The sequence below is a fragment of the Nerophis ophidion genome, linkage group LG14, assembly GCF_033978795.1.
Source record: "Nerophis ophidion isolate RoL-2023_Sa linkage group LG14, RoL_Noph_v1.0, whole genome shotgun sequence".
NCBI lineage: Eukaryota > Metazoa > Chordata > Actinopteri > Syngnathiformes > Syngnathidae > Nerophis > Nerophis ophidion.
This window is the reverse complement of record NC_084624.1, coordinates 13,485,978-13,502,918: the sequence shown is the minus strand read 5'-3', so window position 1 is coordinate 13,502,918 and position 16,941 is coordinate 13,485,978. Positions and strand designations below refer to the sequence as shown.

At 38.6% G+C, this 16,941-nt stretch overlaps 1 protein-coding gene across 1 annotated transcript; it reads right to left on the bottom strand.

Moving 5' to 3' along the window:
* Positions 1–545: 545 nt before the first annotated feature.
* On the bottom strand, positions 546–14,497 carry fbxo36b (F-box protein 36b). The gene is made up of 4 exons (XM_061921114.1): positions 14,203–14,497; positions 8,415–8,523; positions 6,546–6,718; positions 546–1,222 (listed from the first exon to the last, which is right to left on the bottom strand). The coding sequence occupies exons 1-4, from the start codon at positions 14,296–14,298 to the stop codon at positions 956–958; spliced, it is 645 nt and encodes a 214-aa protein (XP_061777098.1). The 5' UTR covers positions 14,299–14,497; the 3' UTR covers positions 546–955.
* Positions 14,498–16,941: the final 2,444 nt, after the last annotated feature.

Here is a 16,941-nt window from a genome sequence, read left to right as displayed (position 1 = left end):
TTTTCTGTTAGACTATAACTGCATCCCACTCTCTAAATTCAACCTTTCAATCTGATTTTGTGATAATGACGGAGTACATTCCACGAGCGGCAAAGTCCGCCCTCTACAGGACTAGTCAGTCCTATTTCTGCAGGATTAAAACTGCATGCCTCTCTTAAATCAGTTCAAACGGATTCTGTGATATTAATGGAGTTCATTCCATCCATCCATTTTCTACCGCTTATTCCCTTTGTGGTTGCTGGGAGTGCTGGAGCCTATCTCAGCTACAATCGGGCGGAAGGCGGGGTACACCCTAGACAAGTCGCCACCTCATCACAGGGCCAACACAGATAGACAGACAACATTCACACACTAGAGTCAATTTAGTGTTGCCAATCAACCACATTTGGCAAAGTGCGCCCTCCAGAGGACTAGTTCGTCCTATTTCGTCATAATCCTATCAGGGCTCCAACAGACGTGTTGATTCTTCCAGGAACTCGGATCATGATGCAACTTAAAACTGGTGCTCATCAAAAAATTTAGGCAAAGCAGTCATTTGTGTTTCATCTGGACTTTGGAATGTTTCAGTTCATAATTTATTTCTGGGGGTCGACTTTAAAAATGGCACAAAGCAATCTCAGCAAACCTTTCCAAATGGCAGAGATGATACAGATTAGGCATTCACATTTTACAACCAAATTTCCAAAGGAGTGACCTAAGGTGATAGTCATGTACAAAATGTTGACATTGTAAGACTACAAATATGTTTGTCATTTCTGCTCCATTACAATTTGGGATGAAGGCATGTCTGCGGTAATTGATCAAACTGGCACCACATGGCGCGTGAACCAGAAAATAGCTTGCGACCTCACAAACACAATCCATCATTTTTGTGAATAGCACAGCCTTGGCAGATGTTAATGCTGAAGGAAGGCCCTGATCAAGAAGTTGTCACGTACAAAACTGATATTCTGTTTTAAGACGTCCCTCCTTCCTTCGAGGATTTCGAACCTGTTGGTTTTAGGTCGTGATGGGACATCTCTGACCTTTTGCCAGCCGTTACCTCTGCCTTCTGTTCGTCGCCCCTCAACCTCCGGCGGTTGATGAGCTTCTGCAGCTGCAGCTTGTTGGTGAAGAAGATGTTGCGCCAACCCACCTCTTGTGCCAGGGAGGGGACCTCAGCGGAAACTGTTTTGCAGCGACGCCGCACTGCCTGCTCCCAGAATTCCTCTGATCCACAAAGCTTAAAGGGGAACATAATCACAAATTCAAAATGGTTAAAAACAATAAAAATCAGTTCCCAGTGGTTTGTTGTATTTTTAAAAGTTTTTTTCAAAATATTACCGGTCCCGGAATATCCCCAAAAAAAGCTTTAAAGTGCTTGATTTTCGCTATTTGCGATGCGACTATCCATTCCCTGTGACGCCATACAGTGCTGCCAAAGTAAACAAACAATGGCAGATACCACAGCAAGGTATAGCGACATTAGCTCGGATTCGGACTCGGATTTCAGCGACTTAAGCGATTCAACAGATTACGCACGTATTGAAATGGATGGTTGGAGTATGAAAGTATTGAAGAAGAAACTGAAGCTATTGAGCGAATAGCTATTGACGCTATTCATAGCTATAGCATGGCTGAATAGCTGCGTTAGCATCGCCGGTAAAATGTGCGGACCAAACGATCAGGACTTTCGCATCTCTTGACACTGGGGCAACTTAAATCCATCGATTGTTAAGTGTTTTTTTCGCATTAAATGTGGGTGGAAGGAAACGTAATATAGTTGCAAATGCATCTGCAGGTTATCCATACATCTCTGTGTCATGTGTGCTTTAGCACCGCCGGTAAATAGCATGTTAGCATCGATTAGCGTAACATGTTAGCATCGATTAGCTGGCAGTCAACATCGACCAAACTCACCTTTGGGATTTCGTTGACTTTATCGTTGCAAATGCATCTGCAGGTATTCCATACATCTCTGTGCCATGTCTGCCTTAGCACCGCCGGTAAATAGCATGTTAGCATCGAAGAGCAGAGAACAGAATATCTTAATGCAGAGGGTAGAGCTGGGCGATATGGCCCTTTTTAAATATCTCGATATTTTTAGGCCATGTCACGATACATGATATATATCTCCATATTTTGCCTTAGCCTTGAATGAACACTTGATGCATATAATCACAGCAGTATGATGATTCTATATGTCCACATTACAACATTCTTCTTCATACTGCATTAATATACAGTATGCCTATTTTAAACTTTCATGCAGAGTGCCAAATCACTACTAAGTCGATTCAGCAAAAGTGTATTTATTAAACAGTTATTAAGCAGTGGCACAAACATTCATGTCATTTCAAAACAGAAAGTGCAAGATTGTCAGAGACATTTTAAAACAAGCTATAAGTTCACTTTTGTGCATGATGTGAATAAGATGACATATGAAAACAACACTAAATTAAAGTGCACTTTTTGTACAGAACGCCAAAACAATAGATTAAAATAAATAAAGTGCACTTTTGTGCATGATGTCACATAAGAAAGACATTTCAATAACTGTCAAATAAAAATGAGCTGTATAATAGGAAATCAAATCGATATGTGGTAGGTTCCTGCGGACGTTATCTCCTTATGATGTTCACTATTTTTTTATACAGTGTTGATGGGGAAATGGTTGCTTTGGCATTTTGTTGGTGTGGCACTGAAAGGAGATGTTGACATGCGGAGTAATCACTCTTCATTCTCTAGCGGGTGACTTTTCAAATGATGCTACATATTCCTTTTTGTAGCAACGCTTTTGCCCCACACTTGACAAATTACGGTTGTCTGTTCGACATGTTCCAACTTGAAGCCAGACGATGGACACCCTGCTGTTTATCTTGGGAATTAATTCTTCCTTCATTCGTTACCAGATTGGCACCTTCTTTCTCTCGTATTACCACTCGCACCACAGCTAACTTTACCCATGCTCCTACCTCTCTGCTCCGCGAGGGCGTATACGTATGTGACGTATGTAAGAAGGTGCGCTTGTTTACGTCTCTGTGAGAAGGAGAGACAAGAAAGAGTGGGAAGAGCCTGTAGTGTAATGCCCGCAGCTAAAAGCAACTGCGTGAACGTATACTCGAATATCACAATATAGTCATTTTCTACATCACACAGAGACAAACCCGCGATATAGCGAGTATATCGATATATCGCCCAGCCCTACTTGAGTGGCCGCATTGGGTTCAAAAAAATTTGCCTGGGGGCCGAATGCCGACTACATGTACAGTAAATGATACAAGTATATAGCCAGCACATATGTGTTTACATAGTATATTAATGTAGTAATATAATCCAGAATAGTTGGTACAAAGAGTATGTGAAAGTTGGAATCCTACCTTGTTTACTTGAGTAATTGTAATCAATCAGAATGATCAAGTAGCTACAATACCCCAAACATGGATAAGTGTGAAGAGAGTGTCTAACATTTTTCCCATCATGCAATGTTATAGATTTAAATGGTTGTAATTTAGAATTGTTTATGGTGATTAGTAGAGATGTCCGATAATGGCTTTTTGGCGATATCCAATATTCCGATATTGTCCAACTCTTAATTACAGATTCCGATATCAACCGGTACCTATATATACAGTAGTGAAATTAACACATTATGTCTAATTTTGTTGTGCTGCCCCGCTGGATGCATTAAACAATGTAACAAGGTTTTCCAAAAATAAATCAACTCAAGTCATGGAGAAAAATGCCAACATGGCATTACCATATTTGTTATTGAAGTCACAAAGTGAATGATTTTTTTTTAACATGCCTCAAAATAGCAGCTTGGAATTTGGGACATGCTCTCCCTGAGAGAGCATGAGGAGGTTGAGGTGGGCGGGGCTGGGGGGCGGGGTTGAGGTGAGGGGGTACCGGGGGCGTTGGGGGTGTATATTGTGGCGTCCCGAAATAGTTAGTGCTGCAAGGGTTTCTGGGTATTTTTTCTGTTACGGTACGGATGTTCTCCCGAAATGTGTTTGTCATTCTTGTTTGGTGTGGGTTCACAGTATTGCGCATATTTGTAACAGTATTAAAGTTGTTTATACGGCCACCCTGAGTGGGACCTGTACGTTTGTTGACCAAGTATGCTTTGCCTTGTGTGTGTGTGAAAAGCCGCAGGTAATATGTGGCTGGGAAGGCACGCAAAGTTTGTTGTCTGCGTGGAAATCGGGACAAATTCGTAAGAATGGTTGCCCCGGGAAATTTTCAGGAGGGGCACTGAAATTTGGGAGTCTCCCAGGAAAATCGGGAGCGTTGGCAAGTATGGAAGAGAGTGTCTAACATGTTTTCCCATTATGCAATGTTATAGATTTAAATGGTTTTTATTTTGAAATTTTTTATGGTGATTAGATGTTTTTTATAATGTCCACAAAGTTCAGTGAGTAGGTTGTGTTATGTGTGTGACCATGAGTGTTGACTTTTTGTGTTGGTTGCATGTTTTTGAGCAATGACTAAGGAAAGTTGTTTGGATTGGGTCACATGTTCAAAGGGTCATCAGTAGAGATGTCCGATAATATCGGACTGCCGATATTAACGGTTGATAAATGCTTTAAAATGTAATGTTGGAAACTATTGGTATCAGTTTCAAAAAGTAAAATTTATGACTTTTTGGAACGCCGCTGTACCCAGTGGTACACAAACGCAGGGAGAAGTACAAAACGCCAATAAACCTTAAAGGCACTGACTGCCTTTGCGTGCTGGCCCAGTCACATAATATCTACATCTTTTCACACACACAAGTGAATCCAAATCATACTTGGTCAACAGCCATACAGGTCACACTGAGGGTGGCCGTATAAACAACTTTATCACTGTTACAAATATGCGCCACATTGTGAACCCACACCAAACAAGAATGACAAACACATTTCGGGAGAACAGCCGCACCGTAACACAACTAAAACACAACAGAACAAATACTCAGAACCCCTTGCAGCACTAACTCTTCCGGGATACTACAATATACTTCCCCTGCTGATTTACTCACGTCGTCCACAAGTTGTTAAATGAAATGAAAAAATAATTTGGAAACACCCCACAGGCCACGTTCCTTAAAAAAACTCATGATACCAGTGTGCTGCACTTAGCCCGTGGACCATAGTTCGGACTCCTATGTCTTAGTGATGTATTAATTTTCTACCACTTAGTGCAGGGGTCGGGAACCTTTTTGGCTGAGAGAGCCATGAAAGCAAAATATTTAAAAATGTATTTCCGAACGAGCCATATAGTAGTCATTTTTAACACTGAATACAAATATATGTGTGCATTTTTAAGTAAGACCAACATTTTAAGAATACAATAAGTATCTTCTTCTTTTCAATAACATTGTTATTCTGAAGCTAATGAATAAAATACTTCTTACCATTAATGCGACTTCTTGAACAGGAACGGTAGAAAACGGATGGATGGATTCAAATGCATGAGAATGTTTTATATTTTGAACGTTATTTTTAACACTGTGATTACCAGCGGAATTATTCATTACTTAACGCTGTGTTTTTCAACCATTGTACCGCGGCACACCATAGTGTGCAGTGAGATAGTCTGGTGTGTCGTGGGAGAGATTATGTAATTTCACCTAATTAGGTTGATAATATTTTATGCAAACCTGTAACTATAATTCAAAAATATGCTGTTATTGAGTGTCTGTGCTGTCTAGAGCTTGGCAGAGTAAGCGTGTAATACTCTTCCATATCAGTAGGTGGCAGCAGGTAGGTAATTGCTTTTATACATGTCGGGAACATGGTATGTCATGATCACAATATGCGGGAGGCAGCATGTAGGTAAAAAGGTATCCAACACTTATACTAAAAATAAACAAAAGGCGAGTGCCGCTAAGAAAATTCATTGAAGCAAAACAAAACTAAAACTGAACTGGCTGCAAAGTAAACAAAAACAGAATGCTGGACGACAGCAAAGACTTACAGTGTGCGGAGCAGACGGCGTCCACAAAATACATCCGTACATGGCATAACAATCAACAATGTCCACACAAAGAAGGAGTGCGTCCGCACAACTTAAATAGTCTTGATTGTAAAAACAAAGCAGGTGCGATGAATAGCATTCCAGGAGGACATGAAACTGCCACAGGAAAATACCAACAAAAGAAGAAAAGCCACCAAAATAGGAGCGGAAGTCACACAGGAAAACACAGAAAAAACTCAAAATAAGTTACGGCTTGACAGTACACGTACATGAAGACAAGAGCTATTGCGAGAACAATTTTTTTTTGTCAATATCGGCTACTGAGTTGAATTTTTTTTATGTTTTCTGCTGGTGGTGCGCCACAGAATTTTTTCAATGAAAAAAATGTGTTTTGGCTCAAAAAAGGTTGAAAAACACTGACTTATCGTGTTAAGCAATGCCAGCTAAGATTTATCTGAGAGCCAGATGCAGTCATCCAAAGAGCCACATCTGGCTCTCGAGCCATAGGTTCCCTACCCCTGACTTAGTGTGTGACAGTCAGATTCACACCTAAGGACAATTGAGAGTCTTACATTTTTATCAAAATTTGAGTCTGTAGACCTCACCTGCCTAAACCTGTGTGAGGTTCTTGCAAGTTGTCCAACATCTTCGAGCTCCAGATGGTTGATGATCCACAGAAGTAAAGGGTCAGGCAGGCGTTCCAGGTAATCATAGTGGCCCTGGCACAAAGCTTTGGCATACTGCAAGATCCCTCTGCCAAAGACCGAGCTGAGCTCTCCTGAATAGATAGAGCAGCTTATGGAATTCTTTAAATATATAAAACTGTAATCATTTTCTTTCCTGGCTTGTAAGAACTTATTGCAAGTGTTATGGTCACCATTATCCCCTCATTCTTTTGTTATACCGCTTCATTTTCTTTGCTGGCTTGTAAGAACTTATTGCAAGTGTTAAGGTCACCATTATCCCCTCATTCTTTTGTTATACCGCTTCATTTTCTTTGCTGGCTTGTAAGAACTTATTGCAAGTGTTATGGTCACCATTATCCCCTCATTATTTTGTTATACCGCTTTGCAGTGGAGCCAGAACACTGCCAGTAACTTTTGATGTTGAAAAAACAAACAAAAAAAGTTGTAGTGACATTGAAAAAAATATTATATATTGTAAAATTGCAAAAAATAAAAAAATTCAAAAAACTCCCCCTCAATGTAAAAACTGTGCCAGTATGTTGTTACTAAAAAGAGGAGTCTGAAAAAAATTGAATAATTCACAATAAGTGTCAAACAAAAAAAAATCGAAAGATTAGCATTGAAAAATCAAAACAAAAAAGATCCACAAAAAATATTGTCTGTAGATATTTTTTGCATAAAACATTTACAAATACTAATACTTGTTTCTGTGTAAATGGCAAGGCAAGGCAACTTTATAGCTCGGTATAGCTCGGTTGGGGCGGTATAGCTCGGTTGGTAGAGCGGCAGTGCCAGCAACTTGAGGGTTGCAGGTTCGATCCCCGCTTCCGCCATCCTAGTCACTGCCGTTGTGTCCTTGGGCAAGGCACTTTACCCACCTGCTCCCAGTGCCACCCACACTGGTTTAAATGTAAAAATTAGATATTGGGTTTCACTATGTAAAGCGCTTTGAGTCACTAGAGAAAAAACGCTATATAAATATAATTCCCTTCACTTTACTTATTTGTATAGCACATTTACAACAATGTTTAAATTGAACCAAAGTGCTTTACAGGTTAAAAAGCATAGGGCAATAAATAAATAAATAAATAAAATAACAATGAATGAGCTAAACAAGATAGTGCAAAAGCAATACGGTAAAAGGAGTCGAATAAAAAGTAAAAAAAAATTGCTAAATAATAAAAGTGCGACAAATTTGAAAAAAAAAATGTTTTTCTACCTTGACAGAGTTTTGTTATATTACCAAAAATTACTGGAAGTTTTCTTGGACAATACTTTGACTAAAAATGCCCAAAAGAATACAATGTGGATCAATTTATGCCAAGCTATTGGAAAAACAGCTCTGGTGTTGCAGGTGACAGGCAAAATAGAGCAATATAGAGCATATTGCTGAAGTTTATTTTGATAGTGCAAAGTTACAATATAATGCCATATTTCACACTTTTTTCTTTTCTTTTTTTTTTTACCACATGTCCGAAAAGGAGTAGTATTGCCTAAAAGGGTGATTCTCAAACTGTGTTACTCATTCTACTTGGGACGCCAAAGAATCAGTTCATTAAATATTCAAACACAGTGTTACTGCTCAAACTGTGTGTAATGTGGGCCACAATATTCTGTTTACTTGTTAAATAAAACCTCTGCTTTGTTTTAAATTAATATTTCGGCTGAATATTCTACTGTATTTTATGTTGTCATTATATTTGGACTTGGAGAGACAAGTTTCTTCTGAGGTGCTACTTGGTAAGGAAAGTTTGATTAATTCTGGCCTAATAAAAACAAAGGTCTTACTTTGTAGCTTGCTGTCATCCAAGAAGTCCTCATAAGTCAGAATCAGCTGGCCGGGCTTTGAAAGTTTGTACACAGCTCTGGGGGATATCAGCCACCATCTCCATATCACCTGTTCAGGTATTACACACTCAGTGTCCACAGCATTAGGTACACTTACACAATCTGCATGGCCAAAAAATGGAAAAATGAGCAAAATATCTAAAATGATTGTCCAAAGTGTTTCTGTCACACCTATGGATCATGTTTTGTTTTGTCATGTTTTGATTTTGGACATTCAGTCACGTTTTGCACTTCCTGGTTTTGTTTGTTTCCATGCCAACCTATTAGTTTCCACCTGGTCCCCTTAAGTCGCGCCCCGGTCCTCAGCCTCTCACACCTGTTTTCTATTACCACAGCCAGTACTTAAGTCATTTGCTTTCTGTTCATCATTCTGGGAACTTTTCTATTTGCTTTCTGCTTCATGCCTTCACGATTACTTGCTACGCACCCTGCTATCCATGCCCCCTTGTTTCGGTCACAGTTAAGTGTTTTTGTTTTAGTTGTTCATAGTTCTGCCACAGTGTAAGTTTAAATTTATAGTTTATCGTCTGTCATGCCATCGAGCAGGTGTTTTGTTTTCCTGTTTGTATTTTTGTAGCCAAGCTTTATACCTCTTTGTGAGCGCCCTTAGTTCGATTATTTTTGTATTTAGTATTCAAATAAACCATGTACTTACACTCCCGTTTGGCTCGTCCCGTATCCTCTCTGCATCGAAGGAGTAAACCAAATCCAAGTCCAAGCCTGACAGTTTCTCACTTCGATCTTAGACCAATTATTTTAAGTACTGTAGCCTACACTTCAGATTTGAGAAATATTACTGGGATTCTCAAATTGTGGTACTTGCGCTCTACCTTATGGTGCGCCAAAGAATCACTTGATGAAATATTCAAACCCAGTGTTACTGTTCAAACTGTGTGTAATGTTACAGTAGCCAAAACATCTAAACAAATCAAATCAACTTTATTTCTAAAGCACATTTAAAATGTACCACAGGGGGTAGCCAAAGTGCTGTGAAATAGGCAGGTTAAAAGATAACACAAGGAAAACGAGCAAACACAACCAAACACAAACACAGGACGATAATAAATAAATAAATAAATATCTCTGGCACTCATCGAGGATGGACGCTGCCCTTTCCTCTCCCTTATCTCTCCTGCTTGCTTCTTTGTTTTATCTTGTCTTAAATTTCTTGTTGCCTCTTTTTGCACTGCTCTCCAAATCTAAACATTGCAACTATTTAACTGGCCTCAACAAAATTGACAAGATCTTGGGTTTTGGGGGAACCTGCTGTCGTGACAAAGCGGTTGTTGCTGGACACACGCCGGACTCTTGGGAGAAGAAGGAGGGCCGCATTCCTGGCGACCCTTTTCTGTCGAGGACGTGAAGATATCCACCTATTCGGAATTATGACAACAGGACATCTGCTGATTGGAGTAAGCGCTGCTCTGGTTTGTCGACAAATTGGAGGTTGATGGCAGTCTTCAAAGTACCCCAAAGCTGCCGCAAATGATTGGAGGACGCGGGAAGAACTGTGGATTGCATCAGACTGTCTACCCCGCAGTTTTGAGGACCAGTCATAGACAATTTAGAGTGAAAAGCAAATTTTATTTTCACCCGCATAAAAATAATTCTAACTTGGATCCTTTCCCTGGATTTGAGACTCTCCCGCAGGACGGTGCTGTGAAGACACAACAAACTCCCTTCTTGTCTCTCATGGACACACACCTGTTGTTGTTGACTTTGGACTAGCGACTGCAATACATCAAGGCCGCGGAACTGAGACACACTACGGGCTTACACACACACACATCCACAAAAATATACGCCACACATACACACCCCATCACCCCCCAACCCAACGCCCTCGACGCAAATCCGATAGGAGTGATGAATGGATAGTCAGCGCCTGAGAGCTGCGGCCTACCACCATGACCTTGAACTTCCTTCCCTCTGATGCTAGATATCTCGAGATGTATGTTGTAATATGTATATGTGCTTTGCTATGGAGTGTATTTATTTTTACTCATCCTTCCCCAGCGTTTACCCTTTTCCCATCTTTTACGGGGCGCCTTATGGCGACCCATCAGCGTTTTTGTTCTGTAACCCTGTATACTGTTTGCTTGTCTAATCTTGAACAGGTTTGTGCTGAAAACAAAGTTTCATTGTACTTGTGCAATGACAATAAAGACCTATCCTATCCTATCCTAAAACATAGAAATAGGTTCACAGCAGGTGCATAATGGGATGCCATAGCAGGATGGAGATCACAGAATGTTAATGGCTATGGAATAAAAGTGCGTTTTTAAGAGTGATTTGAGAAGAGATTGAGAGAAGGCCTGTCCAACTCGCAAAGGTACTTGTTAAATCGCACCTCTGTCCTATTTTTAATGAATACTCGGGCCTACGACAATGCTGTATTTTAAATGTTGGTCATTATGGTGGTACTTGGAGAGCCAAGTGTTTTTTGTAAAGTAGTACCTGATGAAAACAAATGTATAACCACTGACTTAAGATTTGCAAATGTGTCTAGCATAGAAAGGGCTTGGCAAAAAATATTTTTAATTATGAATGATCACTTAGATTTCAATTTTGGACATGACTTTACTGATTCTCAAAGTTGACTGACACTGGAAGAGATGTTATGTTATGCGAGACTGACCATACGTCCTCTTTTCCCCGGACATGTCCTCTTTTGCTGGGCTGTCCGGGCGGAGTTCCTTAAATGCTTCAAATGTCCGGCATTTTGAGTCAAGGTTGCGTGTATTTCCAATGTACGTTCAGGGTTAATAAGGGGTTTAAAACAAAATAAATTGTAAAGTTGTGCGCTGCAGGGGCCAAGACAGAGAGAACGAGAAAGTTATGATAAACACGCATGCGTCGCCAGGCTCTGCTTTTTATCGATAGATTTATCAGATTTATCAGTTTTATCAGATTTATCAGTTTTATCATCTATAGCAGGAATGTCAAAAGTGTGACCCGGAGGCACATTAGCAGCCCGCAGCTAATGTTTTAAACGTTCAAGGCACATTCTAAAAATACTTTTAAAATAAACAAAAAACATAACAAAAGTGGAACAAAAAAGCTTAAAGGTGAAATGTAAATGAGAAAAACTTGCAATGATGACTAATAAAACAAAGCTATTTTTTTTCCTTTCAAACTGTCATTGCTCAAAAAATATTGAATCAAAATCAATGTTATTATGAATTATTGACATATCCAAGGTTCCCATTACTTCACATCAAATATTACATTTTTGAAAACAATTTTTGGCGGAAGATTTTGAAATGAGAGATGCATCTGAAGTTGATGTAGAATCCAGAGATTTAAGCGTTTAATATAAAATATATATATGCCCTGGGACAACATTATCATCATTTTATTGACCGAAGCAAAACACTTTTTATACTTTTATACTGAAATGAATACAACTACAACTTATTAAACAAAAACATTGAAAAAACTACTAGCAGCGGTAAAGTTTAAATCCATTAAGAAAAGAAGAAAGTGAAATAATGTTTATAACTGAATACATTTACATATGCATACAAATTTGTCTTCTTTTTTCATTATTTCTTTTGATGAATTATGTAATGTTTATATCGACTTGTCCAGGGTGTACCCCGCCTTCCGCCCGAATGCAGCTGAGATAGGCTCCAGCGACGCCAAAAAAGGACAAGCGGTAGAAAATGGATGGATGGATATGACAACTTTTTTCCAAAACCCAATATAAAATGTGAGATATAACAGGACAATGCAATTGTTTATCATTTGTTTTTAAAACGCTTACAAAAAAGTGGGACCCCATTTGGAAAATTCCTACCGCCAACACTGTTGTCAGCAGAGGAGAAAAAATGCCTTGTTTAAATGTATATATTATTTATGTTTATATTTACAAACCCTGTTTCCATATGAGTTGGGAAATTGTGTTTTATGTAAATATAAACGGAATACAATGATTTGCAAATCATTTTCAACCCATATTCAGTTGAATGCACTACAAAGACAAGATATTTGATGTTCAAACTCATAAACTTTATTTTTTTTTTTGCAAATAATAATTACCTTAGAATTTCATGGCTGCAACACGTGACAAAGTAGTTGGGAAAGGGCATGTTCACCACTGTGTTATGTCACCTTTTTTTTTAACAACACTCAATAAATGTTTGGGAACTGAGGAAACTAATTGTTGAAGCTTTGAAAGTGGAATTCTTTCCCATTCTTGTTTTATGTAGAGCTTCAGTCGTTCAACAGTCCGGGGTCCGCACTGTTGTATTTTACGCTTTATAATGCACCACACATTTTCCATGGGAGACAGGTCTGGACTGCAGGCGGGCCAGGAAAGTACCCGCACTCTTTTACTACGAGGCCATGCTGTTGTAACACGTGGCTTGGCATTGTTTTGCTGGAACAAGCAGGGGCGTCCATGATAACATTGCATGGATGACAACATATGTTGCTCCAAAACCTGTTTGGACCATTCAGCGTCAATGGTGCCTTCACAGATGTGTAAGTTACCAATGCCTTGGGCACTTATACACCCCCATACCATCAGAGATGCTGGGTTTTGAACTTTGCGCCTATAACAATCCCAATGCTTATTTTCTTCTTTGTTCCGGAGGACACCACATCCACAGTTTCCAAATATAATTTGAAATGTGGACTCGTCAGACCACAGAACACTTTTCCACTTTGCATCAGTCCATCTTAGGTGATCTCGGGCCCAGCGAAGCCGGTGGTGTTTCTGGGTATTGTTGATAAATGGGTTTGGGGCTTTGCATAGTAGTAGTTTTAACTTGCACTTACAGATGTAGCGACCAACTGTAGTTACTGACAGTGGTTTTATGAAGTGTTCCTGAGCTCATGTGGTGATATCCTTTACATACTGATGTCGGTTTTTGATGCAGTACCACCTGAGGGATCAAAGGTCCGTAATATCATTGGTTACGTGGAGTGATTTCTCCAGATTCTCAGAACTTTTTGATGATTTTACGGACCATAGATGGTAAAATCCCTAAATTCCTTGCAATAGCTCGTTGAGAAATGTTATTCTGTTCGACAATTTGCTTACAAAGTGGTGACCCTCACCCAATCCTTGTTTGTGAATTACTTAGCATTTCATGGAAGCTGCTTTTATACCCAATCATGGCACCCACCTGTTCCCAATTAGCCTGCACACCTGTGGGATGTTCCAAATAAGTGTTTGATGAGCACTCCTCAACTTTATCAGTATTTATTGCCACCTTTCCCAACTTCTTTGTCACGTGTTGCTGGCATCAAATTCTAAAGTTAATGATTATTTGCAAACCAAAAAATGTTTTTCAGTTTAAACATCAAATATGTTGTCTTTGTTGCATATTGAACTGAATATGGGTTGAAAATGATTTGCATATTCTGTTTATATTTACATCCAACACAATTTCCCAACTCATATGGAAACGGGGTTTGTATTTATATTCTTTTTTTTTTTTTTTAATGAGAAACTTTTATCTGCGATGAGAGGGCGACTTTTCCAGGGTGTACCCCGCCTTCCTAAGCAGCTGAGATAGGCTCCAGCACCAGCCACCCCCAGTACTCCGAACGGGACAAGCGGTAGGAAACGGATGGATGGATGGAAACTTTCATAGCATAACGGCTAACAGCAGTTAGTATTCAGTAGCCAGTATGACGAAATTAGCCAGGAAAACCAGAAAGCAGAAACGCGAAAATAAACATTGTAACATTTGTTATTACATAAATGGGCTTTACTTACGTTCGACTTAGTGATGGAAAAGTTATAGAAGTTTTTGTTAGTTGACGGTCCCCGTCCTGAGGTTTCAAACAGCGGGTCTTTCAGAAGGGACGCCATGACAGTTTTGTGTTGCTATGGTAACCACGTTTAATGGTCGGGACTCGGGTTAAGGCTAAGACGTCAGCAATAGACGTCTTTATACTCCCTTAATGTACAGACTTCGAATATATCTGAACAAAAGTGTATTCTTTGTAATATAAGCCTGGAATTAATGAAGTACACTTTTTGAATCAATTGTCTTTAAAAAATGGATTATTCATTATGTAAACTTAAATATACTTTTGAATCAAATGGATGACTTTAATGCAGGGGTCACCAACAGCCTGTTCTAAAAATAGCTCAAATAGCAGCACTTACCAGTGAGCTGCCTCTACTTTTTGAATTTTATTTATTTACTAGCAAGCTGGTCTCGCTTTGCTCGACATTTTTAATTCTAAGAGAGACAAAACTCAAATAGAATTTGGAAATCCAAGAAAATATTTTAGACTTGGTCTTCACTTGTTTAAATAAATTGATGTATTTTTTTTACTTTGCTTCTTATAACTTTCAGAAAGACAATTTTAGAGAAAAAATACAACCTTAAAAATGATTTTAGGATTTTTAAACACATATACCTTTTTAGCTTTTAAATTCCTTCCTCTTCTTTCCTGACAATTTCAATCAATGTTCAAGTCAATTTATTTTTGTATTGTAAAGAATAATAAATACATTTTAATTTAATTCTTCATTTTAGCTTCTGTTTTTTCGACGAAAAATATTTGTGAAATATTTCTTCAAACTTTCTATGATTAAAATTTAAAAAAATTATTCTGGCAAATTTAAAATATCTTGAGACTCAAATTTAAATCTTGTTTCAAAGTCTTTTGAATTTCTTTTAAAATGTTTGTCCTGTAAAATCTAAAAGAAATAATGATTTGTTTTTGTTAGAAATATAGCTTGGTCCAATTTGTTATATATTCTAACAAAGTGCAGATTGGATTTTAACCTATTTAAAACATTTCATCAAAATTCGAAAATTAATCTTAATCAGGAAAAATGACTAATGATGTTCCATAAATTTTTTATTTTTTCAAAAAGATTCGAATTAGCTAGTTTTTCCCTTCTTTTTTTTGGTTGAATTTTGAATTTTAAAGAGTCAAAAATGAAGATAAACTATGTTTGAAAATTTAACTTTCATTTTTTTCCTGTTTTCCCCTCTTTTAAACCATTCAATTAAGTTTTTTAATCATTTATTCTCTACAAAAAAAAACTTCTGTAAAAGGAAAAAAAATGTACAACGGAATGAAAGTCAGAATTACCCATTTTTTTAATACATGTAGATTTATTTATTAAAGGCAAATTGAGCAAATTGGCTATTCCTGGCAACGTATTTAAGTGTGTATCAAACTGGTAGCCCTTCGCATTAATCAGTACCCAAGAAGTAGCTCTTGGTTTCAAAAAGGTTGGTGACCCCTGCTTTAGTGCAAGGGTGTTGTTGCGTTTGGACCTGTTCTTCCTTCGGTCAACGCCCCCAGGTTCTTGTATGACACATAAGCTGGTTTTAAATCAATCAGTGACAGAGGTTGCTCATTTTGATATTTTATATCCAAAGCGCCTTAGGAGTTCAATCTAGATACAACATTTCAAAGGCACGGTCCAAATTGATCTAACCTAAAATGGCAGTTTCTCCCTCCTCACTCACTCTTACCCGCCCCTCTTCTTCTCCTCCCTACCTCGGATAGTTGAGATAACAGATTGTTACGGCTTCATTCCTACATTCTAAATTCAAGGTCTATGTAAAAGGCTCACACTTTAGCTGTTCTAAAATCTGACCAGGAAATAAAAAGACAACCAAATCCAACAGTGTCAAAGTCAAGGACCTGGAATGAATATATTTATTTATCATATGGCCCCGGGGATGATATTTGTCACGCACCAATACTCCATCAGTGTTAACGCTAGGAATTTTCAAAATGGGGTCCCAGGGACCCCATCAAGTCATAAAAATGGTGTGCCACAGTAAATTTTTGGGGTGACACTTTTTGTAACCGTTTTGAAAACAAATGATCCATGTATGCATTATCTTGTTATATCTCACATTCTATATTGTGTTTTGGAAAGGGATCGTCATTAATGTTAATTAATCAAAAAAATAATAATACAAAAGAAAACACATTTTTATGCACATGTAAATTTATTCAGTTATCAACATTCATTCACGTTCTTCCTTCCTTCATGGATCTATAACCAGGGGTATCAGACATGCGGCCCGCGGGCCAAATGCGGCCCGCGAGACGTCATTTTGCGGCCATCACCTTAATATAAGAGTTTAATGTTAGTGCGGCCCGCGAGTTTGATATGAATGGCACTTGACGGCGTTGTATTATTTTGGTCTAAAATGGCTCTTTCAACGTTCTGGGTTGCCTACCCCAGTGTTTTTCAACCACATTCCGGTGTGCCGTGGGAGATGATCTAATTTCACCTATTTGTGATAAAAACATTTTTTGCAAACCAGTAATTATAGTCTCCAAATTATATGTTGTTATTTTTGAGTGGCGGTGCTGTCTAGAGCCGTGTAATACTCTTACATATCAGTAGGCGGCAGGGCGGTAGCTAATTGCTTTTTAAATGCAGGTAAAAATGTGTCTTATGCTTAAACCAAAAATAAACAAAAGGTGAGTGCCCTTAAGGAAAGGCTTTGCAGCTTAGTGAACAGGCTGC

Coding starts and splice junctions, on each gene's coding strand:
- fbxo36b (XM_061921114.1), bottom strand. CDS start 14,298: ATGGCGTCCCTTCTGAAAGACCCGCTGTTTGAAACCTCAGGACGGGGA. Junction 8,524..14,202: donor TTTCCATCACTAAGTCGAAC/GTAAGTAAAGCC, acceptor ATACCTGAACAG/GTGATATGGAGATGGTGGCT. Junction 6,719..8,414: donor GGATGACAGCAAGCTACAAA/GTAAGACCTTTG, acceptor CTATCTATTCAG/GAGAGCTCAGCTCGGTCTTT.